At 41.1% G+C, this 15,523-nt stretch overlaps 1 protein-coding gene across 1 annotated transcript; it reads left to right on the top strand.

Moving 5' to 3' along the window:
* The first annotated feature begins 10,168 nt into the window (after positions 1–10,168).
* LOC129865050 (NADH-cytochrome b5 reductase 3-like) lies at positions 10,169–15,149 on the top strand. Its single transcript, XM_055937480.1, has 9 exons — positions 10,169–10,529; positions 11,575–11,700; positions 12,653–12,725; positions 12,930–13,036; positions 13,132–13,261; positions 13,455–13,538; positions 13,631–13,716; positions 13,819–13,918; positions 14,106–15,149. Exons 1-9 carry the CDS (start codon positions 10,509–10,511, stop codon positions 14,276–14,278), a joined length of 900 nt encoding a protein of 299 aa, XP_055793455.1. The 5' UTR covers positions 10,169–10,508; the 3' UTR covers positions 14,279–15,149.
* Positions 15,150–15,523: the final 374 nt, after the last annotated feature.

The following is a 15,523-nucleotide window of genomic DNA, read 5'->3' on the forward strand; positions in this document are numbered from 1 at the left end:
CCTTTTCAAGTGCTTCTTTTTTTCCGGATGCTGGTTTGGTTCACTTACCAACGTTTTATGTGAATTTTGATCTGTGAGCAGATAATGCTGACATTCACATTTTAGACAACATGTCTTCATCAGCATTAAGAACAAGAAGCATTGAGTGAATTTAATAATAAACATTGAGTGCTTATGAAGCCTAGATTTATTTTCATTATGAGCCAAATCAAGGAATTGCTGTGATCTATTTAATAAACACAAGAGACCAGAAAAATGTATAAAAGAGTGTGGCGGTATAGCAGCATCTAGTGGTCAAAATCTGGTAAATTCACACTAATTAATCCAAGTGATTTAAATGACAAAAAAATGTATGAGGGGGAAAAAAACCTCTCCAGATTCACAGGGAATACATTACATAGTATGGATAGCAATACTACAAGCCACAGCTTCATACTACTTGTCAGACATAGAGAACTGATACTGTATACTGGTTGTTGGGGTAGCAGGCGTGGGGTATGGGGGGTCTGTGTGTGGCTTTTTGACCATTCGTTTGGATTCCTCATCTCTAACTCATTGCTAGAAAGGATGTTAGCTACTATATTTAGTGAATATTATATGAACCCATATATTTAAATGGTAAATTTAGATGCAATCAATTAGCGTAATTTCCCAGCGATCCAATTATATTTCAACAAAGTAATGTTGCATGAATGCTAATCTTATCTGTTTCTAACAACATAAATGATTTCAGAACAATCTGAGATGGTGGTTGTCAAAATCCTTTCTTTTGCTTTTTGAGATGGAATGACCCTACAATCTTTCAGACATTATCAAATGACTAACAAAGAGAAAGTGAATGGGTACTCACAGTGTGAAAGGAAGTAACACATACCTTCTGAGTATTTATTCAGCATACTTGATACATTAGTAACCTTTTAATTAATTAATATTTTATTTTATTTCCCCTTTATTTAACCAGGTAGGCTAGTTGAGAACAAGTTCTCATTTGCAACTGCGACCTGGCCAAGATAAAGCAAAGCAGTTCGACACATACAACAACACAGAGTTACACATGGAATAAACAAACATACAATCAATAATACAGTAAAAAAATATATATACAGCATGTGCAAATGAGGTAGGATAAGAGAGGTAAGGCAATACATAGGCCATGGTGGCGAAGTAGTTAAAATATAGCAATTAAACACTGGAATGGTAAAGTGCAGAAGATGAATGTGCAAGTAGAGATACTGGGGTGCAAAGGAGCAAGATAAATAAATAAATACAGTATGGGGATGAGGTAGATTGGATGGGCTATTTACAGATGAGCTATGTACAGGTGCAGTGATATGTGAGCTGCTCTGACAGCTGGTGCTTAAAGCTAGTGAGGGAGGTAAGAGTCTCCAGCTTTAGTGTTTTTTGCAGTTCGTTCTAGTCATTGGCAGCAGACAACTGGAAGGAACGGTGGCCAAAGGAAGAATTGGCTTTGGGGGTGACCAGTGAGATATACCTGCTGGAGCGCGTGCTACGGGTGGGTGCTGCTATGGTGACCAGTGAGCTGAGATAAGGCGGGGCTTTACCTAGCAGAGACTTGTAGATGACCTGGAGCCAGTGGGTTTGGCGACGAGTATGAAGCGAGAGCCAGCCAACGAGAGAGTACAGGTCGCAGTGGTGGGTAGTATATGGAGAGTTGGTGACAAAACGGATGGCACTGTGATAGACTGCATCCAATTTGTTGAGTAGAGTGTTGGAGGCTATTTTGTAAAATGACATTGCCGAAGTCGAGGATTGGTAGGATGGACAGTTTTACGAGGGTATGTTTGGCAGCATGAGTGAAGGGTGCTTTGTTGCGAAATAGGAAGCCGATTCTAAATTTTATTTTGGATTGGAGATGTTTAATGTGAGTCTGGAAGCAGAGTTTACATTCTAACCAGACACCTAGGTATTTGTAGTTGTCCACATATTCTAAGTCAGAACCGTCCAGAGTAGTGATGGACGGGCGGGCAGGTGCGGGCAGCGATCGGTTGAAGAACATGCATTTAGTTTTACTTGCATTTAAGAGCAGTTGGAGGCCACGGAAGGAGAGTTGTATGGGATTGAAGCTCTTCTGGAGGTTAGTTAACACAGTGTCCAAAGAAGAGCCAGAGGTATACAGAATGGTGTCGTCTGCGTAGAGGTGGATCAAAGAATCACCAGCAGCAAAAGCAACATCATTGATGTAAAGAGAGAAGAGAGTCGGCCCGAGAATTGAACCCTGTGGCACCCCCATAGAGACTGCCAGAGGTCCGGACAACAGGCCCTCCGATTTGACATACTGAACTCTATCAGAGAAGTAGTTGGTGAACCAGGCGAGGCAATCGTTTGAGAAATCAAGGCTGTTCAGTCTGCCAATAAGAATGTTGTGATTGACTTAGTCGAAAGCCTTAGCCAGGTCGATGAATACGGCTGCACAGTAATGTCTCTTATCGATGGCGGTTATGATATCATTTAGGATCTTGAGCGTGGCTGAGGTGCACCCATGACCATCTCTGAAACCAGATTGCATAGCGGAGAAGGTACGGTAGGATTCGAAATGGTCGGAAATCTGTTTGTTAACTTGGCTTTCGAAGACCTTCGAAAAGCAGGGTAGAATAGATATAGGTCTGTAGCAGTTTAGGTCTAGAGTGTCTCCGCCTTTGAAGAGGGGGATGATCGCGGCAGCTTTCCAATCTATGGGAATCTCAGACGATACGAAAGAGAGGTTGAACAGGCTGGTAATAGGGGTTGCAACAATTTCGGCAGATAATTTTAGAAAGAGATTGTCTAGCCCGGGTGATTTGTAGGGGTCCAGATTTTGCAGCTCTTTCAGAACATCAGCTATCTGGATTTGGGTGAAGGAGAAGTGGGGGAGGTTTGGGCGAGTTGCTGTAGGGGGCGCAGGGCTGTTGACCAGGGTAGGGGTATCCAGGTGGACAGCATGGCAAGCTCTAGAAAAATGCTTATTGAAATTATCAATTACAGTGGATTAATCGGTGGTGACAGTGTTTCCTAGCCTCAGTGCAGTGGGCAGCTGGGAGGAGGTGCTCTTATTCTCCATGGACTTTACAGAGTCCCAGAACATTTTGAGTTTGTGCTACAGAATGCACATTTCTGCTTGAAAAAGAAAGCCTGAGATTTCCTAACTGCATGTGTATATTTGTTCCTAACTTCCCTGAAATGTTGCATATCACGGGGGCTGTTCGATGCTAATGCAGAACGCCACAGGATGATTTTGTGCTGGTCAAGGGAAGTAAGGTCTGGAGTGAACCAAGGGCTATATCTGTTCCTGGTTCAATTTTTTTTGAATCGGGCATGCTTATTTAAGATGGTGAGGAAGGCACTTTTATAGAATAACCAGGCACCCTCTACAGACGGGATGAGGTCAATATCCTTCCAGGATACCCGGGCCAGGTCGATTAGAAAGGCCTGCTCGCTGAAGTGTTTGACATTGATGAGGGGTGGTCGTTTGACCGCAGACCCATTACGAATGCAGGCAATGAGGCAGTGATCGCTGAGATCTTGGTTGAAAACAGTAGAGGTGTATTTGGAGGGCAAGTTGGTTAGGATAGTATCTATGAGGGTGCCAGTGTTTACGGATTTGGGTTGTACCTGGTGGGTTGATTGATAATTTGTGTGAGATTGAGGGCATCAAGCTTAGATTGTAGGATGGCTGGGGTGTTAAGCATGTCACAGTTTAGGTCACCTACCAGCACAAGCTCTGAAGATAGAGGGGGGGGGGGGGGCAATCAATTCACATATGGTGTCCAGGGCACAGCTGGGGGCAGAAGGTGGTCTATAGCAAGGGGCAACAGTGAGAGACTTGTTTCTGGAAAGGGGGATTTTTAAAAGTAGAATCTCAAATTGTTTGGGCACAGACCTGAATACTAAGACAGAACTCTGCAGGCTATCTCTGCAGTAGATTGCCTTTGGCAGTTTTTTGCACCTTTGGCAGTTCTATCTTGTCGGAAAATGTTATAGTTAGGGAGGGAAATTTCTGGGTTTTTGGTGGCCTTCCTAAGCCAGGATTCAGACACGGCTAGGACAGATTGTTGGCAGAGTGTGCTGAAGCAGTGAATAAAACAAACTTAGGGACGAGGCTTCTAATGTTAACATGCATGAAACCAAGGCTTTTACGGTTACAGAAGTCAACAAATGAGAGCACCTGGGGAGTAGGAGTGGAGCTCAGCACTGCAGGGCCTGGATTAACCTCTACATCACCAGAGGAACAGAGGAGGAGTAGGATAAGGGTACGGCTAAAGGCTATCAGAACTGGTCGTTTAGTGCGTTCAGAGCAGAGAGTAAAAGGAGCGGGTTTCTGGGCGTGAGAGAATAGATTCAAGGCATAATGTACAGACAGAGGTATGGTAGGATGTGAGTACATTGGAGGTAAACCTAGGCATTGAGTAGTGATAAGAAAGATATTGTCTCTAGAGACGTTTAAACCAGGTGAAGTCACCGCATATGTGGGAGGTGGAACTAAATGGTAGGTTAAGGCATATTGAGCAGGGCTAGAGGCTCTACAGTGAAATAAGACAATAATTACTAACCAGGACAGTAATGGACAAGGCATATTGATATTAGGGAGAGGCATGCGTAGCCGGGTGATCAAAAGGGGTCCAGCGAGTGGTTGGGCTGACTGGAGACACGGCGATTCAGACAGCTAGCAGGCCGGGGTTAGCAAGCTAGCAGACCGCGGCTAGCAAGCTAGCAGAAGGGCCTTAGAGGGACGTCTCGACGGAGGAAAGTCTGTTTTGGCCTCCGCGTGCGGTGACGTCGATAGACCAGTCGTGATAGATTAGTAGGGTTCCGAGGAGCAGGGGGGTCCAAGTCCAATTGGCAAAATAGGTATAGTGGCCCAAGAAATTGGCCGATGGATCTACAGAGCTAACAGTCCAATATACTCTAGACAGCTAGCAGCTAGCAGGCTGCGGCTAGCCGATGGGCATTCAGGGGTGGTCGTGATGTAGAGGCCAGTTGAGTACCCCCTCGAGCAGAATTACGTCTTAGTCCAGTTGTGAAGGATCGGCGGGGTTCCGTGCCCCGTACCGGCAGTAGAAGGGTTGTGTATTGTAGCCCAGGAGTAGCTGATGGGCGTCTTTAGCTAGCCGGGAGAAGGGGCCTAGCATGGGCTGACTCCAGGCTAATTGGTGCTTGCTCCGGGACCGACGTTAGCCAGTACTCGGATAGCAGCTAGCTAGCTGCGAAAGATCCAGGTGAAAATGTCCAGAGCTTGCGGTAGGAATCCGGGGATATGGAGAGAAAATAGGTCCGGTATGCTCTGGTTTGAGTCGCGTTGTACAAACTGGCGAGAGCTTTCCGGGCTAAAGGTTAGCTGATGACCGCTAGCAGTGGTTAGCCGACTACTAGCTAGCAGCTAGTGAGCTGGCTAGCTTCTGTTGGGGGGATTGCGGATACGAGGTGAGGATGAGCCTTTCTTAATAATCTACTGGAGAACCATTTTTGGTTTAAGCATAATTTATGTATGAGTGAAGCTTTTAGTGAGAGGTTTAAAGCTTTAATATTGAATCATTTTAGCCCCCCAAACTCATATTCATTATATAAATAGGCATGTTTAATTTTGTCTGGCTTAGAATTCCAAATAAAAATAAATATCTTTTGCTCATAATTATGATTTTAAAAACAATTAATCTGAAGTAGGCAGTGCCATTAGTAAGTAAGTAAACTGTGGTAGGACCAAAGAGTTAATCAATGTGATTTTTCCATAATTAGACAATTATTTACCTCTCCATGGTTGCAGAATCTTATCTATTTTTGAAAACTTTCTATTGAAATTGATTGTGGTAAGTTAATTTATATTTTTTGAGATGTGAATACCAAGTATGTCTACTTCACTATCCGCCCATTTTATTGTAAACTTACAGGGTAGTGTAAACACTGTGTCTTTTAACGATCCAATGCGTAATATAGTACACTTGTCATAATTAGGTTTTAGTCCAGAGAGATTAGAAAAGTGATCAAGGTCTTCAATAAGACGGTGCAGGGATCCAGATTGCGGACTTAAGAAAAAACTTGAGTCATTGTCGTGGCTGAATCAGAATTAGTTAGGTAACATAGATAGATAAGATCTTATTTTCATCATATGCTTGTGAGATACTTGTCATTAGAATGGTTCCCTTTGGACTATACTGTGGGCAGTTGCATTGGCCTTTCTCTCTAGGGAAAAGTCACTTGGGGCCCAGAGAGGGGAGGAGAATGGCAGTGTCTGGAACCATTATATTACCCCTCTGATGTGTTCAACTTATCTTTCATGGTATATGCCCTAGAGAATCACTCCCCTTTCTGAGCTTGTCCAGGGGGGGGTGTATTTGAGATGGGAGTATCTAGAATTGACAATTGATATATGCCATTGGATGAGGTAATGTTTTGGTACCACGCACGAGATTGAAACCTCTTCTTAGGAGACCAAACTGAACGATAATTTACAGCTAATGCTATCTAGCTATGGGATACTCCTCTTTCAAGTAAAAGGTTCTTTGTAAGTTGAGAGGGTGTATCTTGGCTATAAATGATACTAAGAATTGTTTTGTGGACACTCTCAGAGAATTCATTTATAGACACTGAATTGATCTGAGAGTCAAAAAGGGCTATGGTGAAGCTCATATAAGATTAAAGATGGACTTTATAATATAACTCTGACTTGTGTGTGGTTTGCTCTCTCATTATTGAGTAATACAGGAAATTACCACGACATCATCGGCATACATTGACACATTTGTTTTTATCCCCTGGATTTCTAACCCCTTGATGGTCTTGTTGGATCTAATTTGAATAGCTAGCATTTCAATGGCCATAATAAATAGATATGGAGAAAACGGACAGCTTTGTTTTACTCCTCTTAAAAGCTCAGTACTTTCTGAGAAGTAACCATTATTTTCTATTTTACATCTGGGGTTGCTGTACATAACTTTAACCATTAAATAAGAGATTCACCTAAATTAAAGTAATCCAGGCATTTATATATACATTTTAGTCATACTTTATCAAATGCCTTTTAAAAATCTGCTATGGAGACCAGGACTGGTAACTTAATGTTTCATAATGTTCAATTGTTTCAAGTAATTGTCATATATTATCTCCAATATATCGTCCATTTAAAAACCCTGTCTGATCAGGATGAACAATATCTGGTAAAACCTTTTTTTTTCTTCAGATATTGCTATGCATTTCGCCAGGATTTTTGCATCACAACATTGAAGTGTAAGAGGCCTCCAGTTTTTTAAACGGACTGGATCTTTATACTTACCACCTGGGTCTTGTTTTAGTAATAAGGAAATCAGACCTTCTTGTTGAGTACGTGAAAGTCTACCATTTGTATAGGAGTAATTAAAACATGCTAATTATGGATCTTTGAGTACATCAAAAAAGGTCTGATATACCTCTAGTGGTATACCATCAAGCCCTGGTGGTTTTCCAGAATAAAAAGATTGAACTCCCTCAAAAAGTTAATCTTCTGTAAGTTGGCCTTCACACTGGTCTTTCTGTAAATTTGATAATTTTACATTATTATTATTGTTATTAGGAAAGAAATCCTTACAGTTAGCATCATTCAGTGGAAATGGAGGAGACTGAAAAGACAATATACGCTTAAAATATTTTGCTTCCTCTTTCAAAATATAATTTGGTGAATCATGGATGACTCCATCATTTATAACAAGTTTCTGTAAATTATTTTTGGTAGCATTTCTATGTTGAAGGTTCAAGAACAATTCTTAACAACCATTGCCATTCTAGCGAAGGCTCATATCATATAGCCTAGTTCAGAGCGTGCGCAGACCAGCTGGCTCTAGTGTTTATGTACATTTTCATACTCTCCCAATCACAGTCTGTCATCCCCACTTGTTTCAAGATGATCCCCATTGTTCCTGTACCCAAGCAAGCTAAGATAACTGAACTAAATGACTATCGCCCTGGTAGCACTCACTTCTGTCATCATGAAGTGCTTTGAAAGGCCAGTCAAGGACTTCGCCCCCACCTACATGTACAGATTACCTCAACTAGCCTGTACCCCTGCACATTGACTCGGTACCGGTGCCCCCTGTATATAGCCTTGTTATTGTTATTCTTATTGTGTTACTTTTTATTATTACTTTTTATCTTAGCCTACTAGGTAAATATTTTCTTCTTCTTGAACTGCACTGTTGGTTAAGGGCTTGTAAGTAAGCATTTCACGGTAAAGTCTACACTTGTATTCGGCGCATGTGACAAATAAAGTTTGATTTGAGATTAGAGATACTTTTGAAAAACTAGATGATTACTTCTTGGATAACTTTTAAATTCAGAAAGGATGTTTACTAGAGAGAAAAAAACATTATGAAACCTTTCTTTTTTCTCAATGGCATTCAATTCAACATTGAAAAAAGGCACACATTTAAGTTTGTTCCACCTGAGCGAGTCTGACCAAAAGTCAACGACCACGATGATGACACATGCATTTTTTTTCTTCTAATGCCTCTCAAGGTAAAATAATCCAGAAGTAACTGAAAGTAATCAGATAACATTACTGTGTTTGAGTAATCCAAAAGTTATGTTACTAATTACAATTGTGGACAGGTAACTCGTAACTGTAATGGATTACATTTAGAAAGTAACCTACCCAACCCTGCTAAGACCTTGCATGTCACAGCTCTCTCTACAAGATAGAGACACAAGACCATTTTTACACTGATTCTGCATGATATTCCTCACTACAAAGACTTGGGCATTTGGAGTGAAGTATGAATGTTGTTTACTGCTGAGGTGAGGTCCCTCTGTTAGAATGGTGGCTCGTCCATCAAAGTATCAGGTAACACGTACTATTTCATTCAAACAATTAAATTAAAACTTTTACTAGTGTACTATTTATCATCATTTGCTTACATAGTTTTCCTAAATGCATGCAGTGCACTCTGTATCAGCCCAGGCCATCCATTGACTTTTTACACGAATCTTTGCTGCCATCTACTGAATTTGTCTAATATGTCAATTGGCTCCATACACATCTGTAGGATAGAATCATTGGAAATTTCCATCAAATTAATCAACATAGCTTAAATGGCAATTTCACCACTTTTCAAACTCATTTTCGATTATCTCCAGCACAATACCATTGTCTAAATATGTGAAAACGGTTAAAAAAAATATTCTTCTGATGAACACAACAAATACAAAAACAGAAATATACAAACCAGTGTACATAAACCTAACAGACAGACAGATATTACATATCGAGATACATTTTCAATTTGTCAAAAACCTTTATGGTGCGTATTGCTTTTTTGTTTTTACATTTACTGATCATATAAAAAAAGTATATTTAAATGGTATCGTAAATAATGTGAAGAGGGGTTTGTTCTCTGCCCACTTTTATGGATAAATATTCTTCCATGAAAGATAAACAAATTAATAATGAAAGTTAAATCAGGGTCCATATAATTTGGATCAAAATAAAACATAATATCAGAGTATCTCAGATTAACATTGATAGTCGTTTCTTTTCAAATAAAATCTTCTAACTCACTCCAAAATCATCTGACATAAGAACAGTCCCAAAATAAATGGTCAAGAGTTACTGGGTCACAATCACAAAATCACATTTGTTATCAATAGCTATTTTAAATCTGTGTATAATAAAGGTCTTTACAGGGTAGATTCTATGAATTAATTTGTATGATACTTCTTTCACCTTATTAGATATACAATATTTACCAGACAACGAGATTTTGTTCCAGTTCATTTCTATGTTCTGTAGAAAAAATAAGTTAAAGGTTCTACCCGACGACATCATCAACAGTTAAAACATTTTTAAAACAGTGATTTCAAACACTATGGGATTCGCGGTGATGTGGGAGGCAAGAAAATACCCTTTCTGACTAGAAACTCGTTGCAGGGTTTGAAAGATCACCGTTTTTTTACTTTAAATCCTACACTGTGATGTCACTGAGAAGCATTTCTTATGACCTTTGTTTTCACATTTGTAGGTCTAGTTTGGTGCTGGAGATAATTAATAAAAGGTTGAAAAGTGGCGGAATTGCCCTTTACAATGGCTATTCAGCATCAAACGCGACTTCATTCATTGTCGCCAGACAGGCATGTTCAAAGCAGTTTTCATGAAAAGTCATGGGTCGTGCATGGACTCTTATTTTGAAAAGCGTGTTTACAACTGCAGGGGTTGAGCGCTAATTACTTATGACGCGTTCAAAACAACTGTGAACTCAAAAATATCTGATTTACGACTTCAGTGCGTCCAAGACAGCTGTGAATTTGCGAGAGAAAATGCGAAAGATCGTTTTGAACGGTCATCCCACTCGGAATTCCAACTCGTGAATTCGGGCCTCTTTCTAGAACTCCAACATTCCGACCTGAAGATCACCTACGTCATAATTTGATCTCGTATTGTTTCCGAGTTCCCAGTTGCCTTGAAAGCCCCCGAGTCAGTACTTTGACAGCGCGACGGTTTTTCTTCGGAGAACAGACTTTTCGCTGTTGCCTTGTAAGGTGTCAAAAATAAGATGCTGTCTTACATCATTGGGGTAAGTATAATTGCCAGCTAGCTAAATATGATATTTGTTACATTGGCTTAGGCTGAGCTACAGTTGTGCGATTTGACAGTGCCAAGGAATCTATAGCGAACGGCAGGCAAGCTAGCTATGGTTGGCTAACTAGTACTGTAGACTACAGTGTAGCTAGTCACAGATCTTCGTCGTGAACCATCAGGTTTGTAATCCACCGTAGCAAGTAAGTCATATGGTATATAGTAAACTGTCATCATAACTAGCTAACTTGATAACCAAAGCTTTGCCTCTTATTGAGATGTTTGGGCGTTTAGTTAGCACGTTGCATGGCGCTAGGGAGTGACTTAACGTTACCTAGTTTACGTGATTGACAGTCGGGTTAATTTCTGATCAAAATAGCTAGCATGGAGATCTCTGCACACTTGTCAAAGGAGTGCACGCCCTGTGGCTCTACCATGTCGTTATTAAGTTAGCTAGCTACTAGCTATCGAACAGTGGTGAGCGCAGCAGTTTGGTCCAATGTTGGGGTGTGTGTTTATTTAACTAGGCATGTCAGTTAAGAACACATTCTTATTTACAATGACGGCCAAACCCGGACGACGCTGTGCCAATTGGGACGCTGCGCCGCCCTATGGGACTCCCAATCACCACCAGATGTGATACAGCCTGGAATCGAACCAGGGACTGTAGTGAGGCCTCTTGCACTGAGATGCAGTGCCTTACCGCTGCGCAGCTCGGGGAAATTCGGGTTTCCCCAGTGTTCCTCTGACATAACCACTCTCCTATTTTTAGGGATGCGTTGTGCCTATCCATTATGACTAAACTAGTTGTGAAGTTAGGTGTAATATTCAATGCATCAGTCAGTGTGATATCAGTAAAAAAATGAGGTATATCCTAATAACTGTTAAATACCTGTTTTTGTTGACTTGTTGGTACAGTCTGTAATTTTCCCCTCCCAATCAAGGCAGCAGTCTTTACAATGTTCAACATTGTAAAGATCGACATCCTTATTTCCACAATAACTTCAACTGAAAAGGCAAACCTTACTTTCCCATCTCCGCAGCTCATTCGGAGCAGTATTGACAACATTATCAACCTCATCCTGAGCTTCTTTCTCTCAAAGAAGAAACCTGCCATCACCTTAGAGGACCCCAACATCAAATATGCATTAAAGCTGATCGATAAAGAGGTAAGAATTCTGTGTTGTGATTAGCTTATTATTACTCTGTACTGTGGTGAAACCATGTTCACATTATTAATATAATATAGTGAATGAAACAAATTGGACTAAGAAATAATGAGTAACAATTGTGACTAGATAAGACATGTTTGATCTGGGATGCCCAGTGCTGTTCTAGGGAGACTTAGGGCAATTCCATGAAACAGAGTGATGCTCCGACTCAGATTTTTCACCTTAACATTTATGTAAAACAAAAACCAATGATTGCAAAGTTAAACAAACCATACAACTATGCACAATGACTACTTTTAACAATTTCAACACTCAAAAATAAATTTCCTTGAACAGTGCAGATGCAATGTTTAGTAACATAATGATCGCACAAACCGTCATTCTGTTACCAAACTTTGCATTTGCACTGAGTTCTATGCTTCGTAATCATTGTTGTTTTGTTTGAGTCAAATCATCACTGTTACTGTGGAAATGCCCCTTACCATTACTGGAACTGCACAAAGACCAAACACATAAATTAGGCTGGTCAGTGTCACAAGCCCTTTAGGACTTGGGCTGGGCAGCTTCTGCATTGCTACAGACTGCGGTTTCTCCATTTAGTGCAGAGGTCAATATGCAACCAGTCTGGATTATAGTTTGAAGTTATTGCTCTTGTACAGACTGCTACTGTGGATCAAGGCTAACAGTCAGTCAACTGTGTGTGGTTTATATCAGGGGTGTGGTTTATATCAGAGGTATTCAACTCCCCCTATGAGGTCCGGAGCCAGCTGGTTTTCTGTTCAACCTGACAATTAATTGCACACTTGGTGTCCCAGGTCTAAATATAGCCCTGATTTAGAGGGAAACAGTGAGAGAACATGGTGGAACTATCTTTGAGGTCCAGAGTTGAGTTTGAGGGATCTATATCATGTCAGTGCAGCTGTGAAATACTATGTTGTGGTTCTCATAGATCATCAGTCATGACACAAGGAAATTCCGTTTTGCCCTGCGGGAAAAGGATCGTGTCCTTGGGCTACCCATTGGTGAGTACATTCAATTGATGTCGCTGTTCAACTTTTCAGCATTTATATAAAAACACTATTAGACTATAATATAGTGTAACATTGAATGAAATCCTGGTCTGAATCTGAAATCATACAAAAATGTATCTGTTTGTTGTGTTCGCACTATCATGACTACTCTTCATTTAAGTGGCCACCATACTTGGACTGTGTTCTCGTTCCCAGGGCAACACATATACCTGTCTGCCAAGCTGGATGGAGTCCTGGTGGTCAGACCGTACACACCTGTGTCTAGTGATGACGACGTAGGCTTCGTAGACCTGGTAGTCAAGGTACACAAATCATCTGAAGAAACTTTCTCTGTACTATAATTCAACCTCCATCTCCTCAACCAGTTTTCCAAACAAATGTTCTTCTTGCTTCCCAGATTTACTACAAGAACGTTAATCCAAAGTTTCCTGAAGGTGGGAAGATGAGTCAGTACTTGGAGAGCCTCCGGATTGGTGACACTATTGATTTCAGAGGGCCCAGCGGCCTGCTAGTCTACCAAGGAAACGGTGAGTCATCACGTTTGCCCAACACTGCCACTGTGTGGTAGATCTTGTAATACCCTGTTATGTATATTTAGGCCCTGGCTGAAAATGTTTCTAAAGTGGTTAGTGGTCACTGCTCTGAGCTAGGGCAATGGTGAAGAAGTGCATGCAAGCCACTCCTTTACTAAAGTGGTTTGTTTATTGGGTGTTTCAACAGGGGCTTTTGCCATCAAGGCAGAAAAAAAGGCGGAGCCTGTGATCAAAACTGCCAAGCAAGTGGGCATGATTGCAGGAGGGACCGGTAAAACAAAAGCCACCATGCTCAATCTGTACATAGCAGAATGGCCATCTGTGATTGGTTGACATGTGTTCTATTGGATCCTGTTCCCTCAGGAATCACTCCCATGCTGCAGCTCATCACAGCTATAATGAAGGATCCCCAGGACCAGACAGTGTGTCACCTGCTCTTCGCCAACCAGGTGAGTTTACACCACTTTCCTCATCTGGTTTGAATCTGATGTCAAGGAGTTCAAACATGGGTTAGTAGTCCCTAATATCTTCTCTATCCTATTCTCCCTCAGACTGAGAAAGACATCTTGCTTCGACCGGAGTTGGAGGAGATCGCAGCTAATCACCCAACCCGATTCAAGCTATGGTTCACCCTGGACAGGGCTCCTGAGGGTAAGAGATGATCATAACTTCTATTATGTTTCAGTGAACATGAGCTGATATAGGGAAACTAATGTTTGTTTGCCCTGTTGAAGTGTCAATAAAAGCTGTACAGAAGGTTCAGAAAGATTTAAGAGAAGGCTAAGAAAGAATCTTGTCTGGTCCGGAGTGACTTAAAGTTTAATGTCTCTTTACTCAGAGTGGGAGTACAGCCACGGCTTCATCAGTGAAGACATGGTGAGGGACCACCTTCCACCCCCTGGAGACGACACTCTCATCCTCCTGTGCGGACCGCCTCCCATGATCCAGTTTGCCTGTAACCCCAACCTGGACAAAGTGGGCCACGCCAGCAGCCGGAGGTTCACCTTTTAGAAGCCACCCCAGGCGAGGGGTTAAAGAGGGTTTCCCCAGGGATCAATGATCAGCCACACCCAACATTTATTAAAACTCTCTTGCATCAGCGCTTGATCATCTATTGAAATCATTTCACAGCAGAATTAGTGGACCATTTTCTGTAATTTGGTGTGCCTTTTAATTTCCAAAACATGTTCTGATTTAACAGGTTTATCATTCTGAATTCAATCACTGGTAGGAGGAAACAAAGTTATTTGAACGTTCCTCCTGTCAAACTAATTGTGACCGATACCTGTATACTGAACAAAATATCAACTGATTTCATCCTATGAATTAGGACTGTGAAATCCATAGATTAGGGCCTATTTCTTGGGAGCCAATCAGAATGAGTTTTTCCCCACAAGGGCTTTGTTACAGACCAATACTCCTGGCCTTTGTCTTCAGCACAAGGTGCACTCATGCTTCTTGATATGCATTATCTTGGCAAAGGAGAAATGCTCACTAACAGGGAAGTAAACATATTTTTTACAATAAGCTTTTTGTGCAACTGGAACATTTCTGCTCATGAAACCAACACTTTGCATATTGTTTTTTTTGTTCAGTATAGTTTGACTTGAGTGCCTTAGCAATTGCCATAGTAATACTTTTTTGTATGCAGAGCTGATGACCATAACTGCTCAGTTGCTTCCACTGCAAACTATTCCCTAAAGTGTAATGTATAATGTACTTATTCCATATTGTTGCAGAAAGTGACTAAAAAGGGAGGATATCTTGAAGCTGTTACTGGAGTTTTTCCTCGTGCTTAAATGTCTTTACAGCACTTGAAATACGGTTTCATTATGCAACATGTTTGTTATATACATTGACAAATAAAATACAAATGCAATAAGTTGTCTAATAGGTTGGATTGGCATGCGTAGCCACATTCTGATATCTTTTAACCAATCACATCAGGATGTGAAAAGATTTAGCACAGCCTTGAATGGGACTGACAGATCTAGTTGCTGGGTTGAACACATGCATTGTAATGGCTGTGGGTTCAAATCCCATTTCCAGGGGTGCAACTTTCACTGTGGACATGTCCCTCCCACATTCTGAAATTGCATTATCACTGATACAAAATGAGTGTGTGTTTTAGGACCATGTGGATGCCTCCGAACAGTAGGCTAAGCTGTTGAGTGTTTATCGGACTGGGGGAGAAAAAACGTCAAAATGCAAACAACTTAGGGGTCTCTGGCTGGTGTAAGGATCTATCCCCATAAG

The sequence above is a fragment of the Salvelinus fontinalis genome, chromosome 11 (genome assembly GCF_029448725.1).
Source record: "Salvelinus fontinalis isolate EN_2023a chromosome 11, ASM2944872v1, whole genome shotgun sequence".
Taxonomy (NCBI): domain Eukaryota; kingdom Metazoa; phylum Chordata; class Actinopteri; order Salmoniformes; family Salmonidae; genus Salvelinus; species Salvelinus fontinalis.